The 7,027-nt window shown below is 39.3% G+C and overlaps 1 protein-coding gene across 3 annotated transcripts in view; it reads right to left on the bottom strand.

The window, feature by feature from the left end:
• Positions 1–29: 29 nt before the first annotated feature.
• Positions 30–7,027, bottom strand: part of ehbp1l1a (EH domain binding protein 1-like 1a) — a 43,176-nt gene continuing 36,178 nt past the window's right edge. For all 3 annotated transcript variants that reach the window (XM_030076578.1, XM_030076579.1, XM_030076577.1), the window contains 9 exons: positions 6,929–6,977; positions 6,290–6,820; positions 6,122–6,173; positions 5,872–5,918; positions 5,622–5,733; positions 4,287–4,386; positions 3,312–3,385; positions 2,250–2,364; positions 30–1,416 (listed from right to left, as the gene is read on the bottom strand). In XM_030076578.1, coding sequence (XP_029932438.1) covers positions 1,323–1,416; positions 2,250–2,364; positions 3,312–3,385; positions 4,287–4,386; positions 5,622–5,733; positions 5,872–5,918; positions 6,122–6,173; positions 6,290–6,820; positions 6,929–6,977 — 1,174 coding nt within the window. In that variant the 3' untranslated portion in view covers positions 30–1,322. The remainder of the gene's footprint in view (positions 1,417–2,249; positions 2,365–3,311; positions 3,386–4,286; positions 4,387–5,621; positions 5,734–5,871; positions 5,919–6,121; positions 6,174–6,289; positions 6,821–6,928; positions 6,978–7,027) is intronic.

Genomic DNA, 7,027 nt, shown 5'->3' with positions numbered 1-7,027 from the left:
CTCTGAAAGTTCATTTTCATATTGCACTGGAATGAATGGAAAACAATAGCTGGATAAAAGGGAGGAAAAATAATATTGTAGTTCTAAAATACCACTGTTTGCTTTATGAAAAGATTAGCAAAAACATGAAGTTTATATTTTGCAGATATTAAGCTAAACATGCAAAATCACTGGCATGGTTCTTTAATGAGGAATTTTATTATTTTTTTTTTTAAATGTGATTCAAAGGCTTTTCCACCCTGCAAAGAATCAAGATCTGGGGGAAACACTGAAACCTTGTAATTTTGTGGTGGAGGTTTTCAGCATTTATACGACCAACAGCACAAAAATAGGACTTATCGGCAGCCTTAATTCAAAAACACCACATCAGCCTGGTCGAACCTTAGTTTCTTGTTGTTTTCAAGTCATACCTGTACCAATATCCGAGGAACATTTGCAATCACTCAAGCACACTTTCAATAAAACACACTACATTCAAATCTGTAACAAACATCACTTTAAAAAAGCACATACAGGATTCCTGTGGTTTCGGTAAAAAAATCAGTCTCATTCTCTTTCATAGGTTTAATAACTTGTACCTTTAGAAAGAACAAATATTTCAGATGTCCTCCATTTGATATAATTATCCTGAGTTCTGGCATCAACTCGGAAGGGTAAACTAATCTGGGAAGGCTAATCTGGAAAATGAACCTAACATTCACCACCACCAGAGGGATCCTTTTAAAAAAATAGCAACAAGAGCTCTCTTTGAGGCTTTGACACTTCCTCAACTTAGTGGGTGCACATTCCTTTATATTGGCTGCCCTCTAGGGTCAGATGAATGGACAAATACACCAAATGTGTGGAAATTACATTGCCAATTTAAATGGCCTTGTTCTTTGGTGATTTAAAATGTAGCCTGGTGCCACACATTCAAATGGGGACACAGGCCCAGGGACAGAATTCAAGCTGATTTAAAATGTATTTAGAGCCGAAACACAGCCAACATTTCCTGGAGTCTTCCTCAGATTGTACTGGTTTTGTCCCAGTTGAGTGTCTTTTGCTATTGCCTCATACTGGAAATGTTAGTTCATACTGGTTCAGCGCTGATACTGTAATTTAAAATGGAAAAATCCATCCCCTCAGTGTCAATTAGTTGGCCGAAAGGTGTACTTTATTACCCAACCCTGTGCACTCTCAGTGCTGATTCATATCACAACAGACAGTACTGTCCATCAGAGAGCAGGTGAAAAAGGATCAACCCGTAACTCTGTCCTCCGTTTTGTCTCGACCCACTTCCAGACCCGTGCGGCACTCCATGTTGGCTGGAGTTGAATATTTCATCACTGCATTACGCACTTTTCCTTCTGCTGTGCGGCGTACTTCCTCCTCCGCTGCTCCAGGCCTCGCTCCAGACGCTCGTCCTCCTCCAGGGCTCTAAGGGGGAGAAAGTAGGTGAGAATTAGAGGCAGAAGGTCTCAAATCAATCAGCTGCTAAAGTGAGTGTGTACACTGTGTTTGTATGTGCACAAATTAATGTTCCAAGCCGTGCTTCAATTAAGGTTTGACTCATTCGGGTCTTTGAAAGCCAATGTTTATTCAGTATCCCTGCATGGCCTTTTGGTGGGTTTGTCATTGTTGTATGACCAAGCAGTGTTCAAACCTTACAAAACTTGATTTTAAAATCTTGTGGAAGTTGCAAGGTTTCTAAAAAGATACCAAATATGTCCTGCTGAATAACAGGGAAATGTTTATAAAATGATGCACAAGACACTTATTTCACTCACTGTCAGTGTGATGTAGTTTCAATGATGCTGCAACCAGCAGATACACAATATGGATAATTGACCCACAATATGAATTTTTTTTTTAACTTTTCATATTGTTTAGCGTTTACCCCATGCTGTCACTCTTGAAACAGCATTTAGATCATTTTGACTCTTACGTAATACCAATTACCAATAACAATTTTCCCATGGGGGCCCAGGAACGATGGATGACAATAAATGGCACATGGGCTCGTGGTGTCAAAGAAAGAACTTCTCAGTTAATTCCACAACTTCTACAAGGCAAGTATCCCCACAATACTGGTAAGATGAGTCCATTATGTACACCGTATTATGTGTGAGTGCGTGTGGAAACAACAGATGTACTGTATCCCCAGCTTAGATTCTCTACCTACAGAGGCAACATAAGTCTGCACCATAAACTCACAAAGGCGTATTTATTCTAACACTATTTACTCTCTTATTTATTTAGTTTAGCCTCACCCTCTTTCCTTGGCATCCATGTTTTGAACCAGTTCGTCTCTCTGGTTGACGAGTGACACCAGTTCCTGCAGCAGCAGCTGTTCTCTGTGTTTATGGGCCTGAGTCTTCTGCCACTCTGGATGAGATGGAGAACAAGGAGATGAAAGGAGAGAAGCAGCAGGATGTGAAGGGTTTGGAGAAAACAGAAGGGAAATGATGAGGACATATGCAACAAAGCACATGCCATCATCTCAGATGATGGCCAGTAGGTGCAGACCAACAGATAGGTGCAATAAGAAGAACGTTGGTCAGTCATGATGTCTTGATGCTGACAATGATGATTGTTTGATTGTTTGTTTGTTTGTTTTTTTGGGAATTGTACTACAGCTAAACTGTCTCATCATACAGTTTTTATGACCAGTGTAAGAAGCCACAACCTGTCATTCATGGAAGATTGGTTGTTTATTTACTTGTTTTTTTGTTTGTTTGTTTGTTTGTTTGTTTGATTGATTTTTACCTTCAATCAACCTCTTGAACCTCACACCACTCTACTGCCTAATACTGAGTAAGTAGCCAAAGAAATGTGATCACCTTTCACATCAATCACCTTTGTCTACATTCTACATTTCAATGAATATCATTGGCTATACCCTTGACCCAGTGCCTTTCAAATGGAGAATAAAAAGGGGAAGTTATCTGTGTGAACTACATCATTTAGCAGGAAGTGAAAATCACTTGTTCACCCAGTGCGCAGGTAAAAAAAATAGACCTACATGCTGAGCAACAGAGGGCAACACTGAAAGCTGACTCATCCAGTCATCCATAAACATGCAGTCACACATAAATACTTCCTCAAAACATTTATGAGAAAAGCTGGGAGGTTTTGTGTTGCTGTCACCCAAGTAACCCAAAATCTATGGAATGGGCTGTGACAGTAGTTTATGAGCCCAATGCAGCACATAAAATATAACCTTTAAAGCATTTGTTTGAGTCTGTATTGAGTGCCATATGAGTGTGCAGTTCTACGCAGACTCTGCTCTGTGTATTGTGTGTGTGTGTGTGTGTGTGTCTTTGAAGACTTACCGTCTATCACCATCATGTCCCTCAGCTCCTTGTTTAATAGCTCAAACTTTCTTTCCAAATCTTCTTCTTCCAGCCTGACAATCAAAATAGAGGCATTCAAATGTATGTTATTTCTAAATGTCAGTGCTTATGAAACAGGGGTTGTCTTACACTTTTAAAATGACTTGCTGCTTGCATGTACATCATTTGTGGTTTTATAAAAAACATAAACTGTACCAATATATATGTATTTTTCCTAAATAACCTCTGCCACAGCTTAATAGCAAATGTGTAAAACCACAGCAAAGGATTTACTTTAAAGGGATAGTTCACCCATTTTGAAAAATGTGATTAGTATTTCCCTTCTCCCCCGAGCTGTTCTGTAGGACAGTAGTGGTGCTATCTTCCTCTCATTGTTACTGAGTGCTGGATAATGGCTGGATGTTCCAAATGCTAACTGTTAGCCTCCTGCCATTGAGCTGGACTTCCCCCCAGCTAACACTCTGAAAAATAACCACCTTAAGCCAGTTATAGCATTTGGAGCATTCAGCCAGAAGTCCACCAGTTCCACCCTCTTCAAGTGGGTGAACTATCACTTTAACACATTCTTGTTAATTAATCTATATAGCAGAGCTATGAGGTGGCATGCAATGTATTTACTTATTCCTTACAATAACTATAACTGCAGGCAGTGAACAATCACTCTTTTTATTTTACATACAGTGAAAATGTATTAATTTAAGAATGCTCTAAGCACTTTTGACAGGCTGTCTTTCTGTGCAGCAGAATGACAGTGCGCTGTTCAGCTTCCACCTCAGTCCATGTTATTTCACAGATTGATGTTAGTTAGCAAAGCCTGAAGATGATCAAGGTAAGATGGCAATAAATAAAAATTGTTCCAGATGTTTTGGCACCTACAGTTGCACCAAGCAATAACTGATTGGAGTTTTTGTGACACAATGTGTGCGTGACAGTATGTGTGTTGTTATGTCTTACAGTAGCTGTAGATGGTCTTGCCTCCTGATCAAGGCATTCTTCTTGTTGACCAGTGTGAACCATTCCTGAATCAGCCTCTCCTCCTCAACCTTGTCACTGCCTGGAGGACAAAATCAAGAAAATCACATTATTACCAGGTAATTAGATTATTAGTTCTAAGCAGGTTATTAGTTATAATTAATAGTTTAGATAAATTGTACTCAAGTATACTTAGCCTGAAGAATGGTCTCAATATGTCAGAATACAACAAACAGGCAAAACAAAATAGATAAAATAAAATAAAATAAAATAAAATAAAATAAGCATGGTATCCATTCACGCATTCAATATAAGCACAGAGAACAAATGAGGTATCACAGTAGCAGCTTGTGTATGTATCACTATAAACATATGAAAAGAAACATTTTGAAGGGAGTGGAATTAAAAGAATGAATAGCTTTTTTCCTGTACAAGGACAGGAGCGAGGTCACATGATAATAGAAAGCTTACCAGATGGGCCCATGCTGATGTTTCTAATTTCTCAAAAACACACACAATAAAGCTATGAAATGTCCTTTGTATTTTTGGAACAAGCTGTAACAGGCTCAGCTGGCTCAACTAGAATCCTAGATTTCATGTGTCAGTGATTTCAGATATATTGGTCAAGACTTCCGACTGATATTTATGCAATAAAGTGCAAGAACAACAGGTGTCAAGTAGGATTGCCAGTTATATTCAGTGCATGTCTGTGTGTGTATAAATCAATTATGGGTGTCAGATGGGTATAGCAAACTATCAAAGTGTAGCAAAGTATCAAATACTAATATCAAATATTAGCCTGAGAATGTCCAAATTTATTCTTGTAATAGAGCAGGGCTCTGTAGATGGCAATATCAGTATGCAATGTAGAAATGTAGGGAACCAGAATCCTGGGAAATGAGATGAGCATACAGGCCCAATGTTCCCTCTAATCTGTTTGGTGACCTACATCTATTAGTGTATCACATCACTCCACTTTATCATCAGAAATGCAGCTCATGTAATCAACTTTGTAAGTCCTGATGGCAAATGATATCAGATGCAAGGACTTTGCTGTAGTTTGGGATTTAGTAAACTGATACATTTGAAATTGACACTTTTAACATTAGCGCAGCACACTTTGGTTTATATGCGTGCATATATTGTATATGTAAGGTTTACTTTTCTGAGGGCAGATATAACCATGATGGTATTACATAAGCAAATGCCTGTAACACTGAAGCACCTAACAAATTCTTTTTAATGAGTAGGTGTCAAAATCCAAATTAAGATTCTCTTTTGTGATTTCTCTCATTCTGTCGCTCCTCTGTATCTCACCAGTTTCCATCAGTCGTCTCAGTTTCCTCTCCACCACGTCTGCTCTCTTATCAATATGCTTCTGTTCTGTTTCCAGGGCTTCCATCTCACTCAAGACATACTGGCTGCGGTCCTGAATGCATTCAAAAACACAGACAAACACAAACACAAAGCTAGTTTTACTTAATATTGGTACAACTCTGGGATAATCTGAGGACTAGGGCAAAGGAACATGAAAATATTGATGCTTATAATCATAACTACAACTGACCTGGCCCTCCTCTGGTCCTCTTTCCTCAACAGAAACCTCTCTTCTCTCTGCAAGACAAAGAAAGAAATTTGAGTAAACTATATCTATAAACATGGTACAAAGCCCTGGAAGGACATATCAGAAACATGTACAATTATGCTGACACAAAAATCAAGCTGAAAAGTGAAATATGGCTAGTTCTTGTGGTGAAATGCAAATGAATCTCAGTTTTTGATAGCACTCCCCAGCTGCATTCTAGAAAACCACAAACCTGTTTCTGATTTCCTCCGAGTAAATGCACTTTCATCCTGTTCTGCAACAGTCTGCAAAGACAAAGATGAATTTTTCATAAATCAGCTGGAGAAAAAGAGAGGTGCCAATAGAAATAGAGTGATGAATGCAGATAATGGCAACAGAATGGAAAAAGAAGGCATCATACCACTGATATGTCTCCCTCATCTAGTGATCCACTCCTCCGTTGTGACCTGCGTTTCTTAACCAGATCAGCGTCTTTGACATGAGAGAAACCAGACTTGGACAGGAAATGAGTCCTTGGTGGTGCTACAGGTGCTTGAGCCCCACCAGCCCCAGCACCCTGCAGTCGTTTGGTTCTTGGAGGTGGAACTATGTCTCTATTGGATTTAGTGTCTCTGTTACTGTCTTTCTCTGTTGTGGTTACAGTCCCAATAGTCTCAAGGTTAAAACCTTCCTCCTGGAGCCTCTGGGCACAGTAGCGGACAGCAGCCTCGGGGTCAGCAGCCTCTTGGCTCTCCCTGTCCCCTGCTACTGCATAGCTGGACTCACTACTGTTTTTCTCTATATGAAGCACACTGAGCTCCTGGCCCAAGAAGTGGGTTCGGATCTGGTTGAGGTAGGTCATTACGATGAGGCGGTCAGGCACGGGTAGCAACACCATGTCTGAGGGCTCCATGAGCCTGGAGATACCCAATTCAGCAAAACCATCAAAGGCCTGCAAGATAGAAAAAAAATCAGTGGATAGATTAGATTAGTAATTATTAGTCAACAGATAACAGAATTAAAAGCTAATTTAGTGATGTGATAACTAATCATCAGTTACCTTTTTGTTGTTTCCCTTGATGTTATAAGGATCCAACAATTCATAATCACTACAAAGAGAAAAAAAATATAATAAACACACAAAACACTATATGCAATA

The sequence above is a fragment of the Myripristis murdjan genome, chromosome 18 (assembly GCF_902150065.1).
Source record: "Myripristis murdjan chromosome 18, fMyrMur1.1, whole genome shotgun sequence".
Taxonomy (NCBI): domain Eukaryota; kingdom Metazoa; phylum Chordata; class Actinopteri; order Holocentriformes; family Holocentridae; genus Myripristis; species Myripristis murdjan.
Note: the sequence above shows the minus strand (reverse complement) of the source record. Positions and strands in the feature narration are given on the sequence as shown.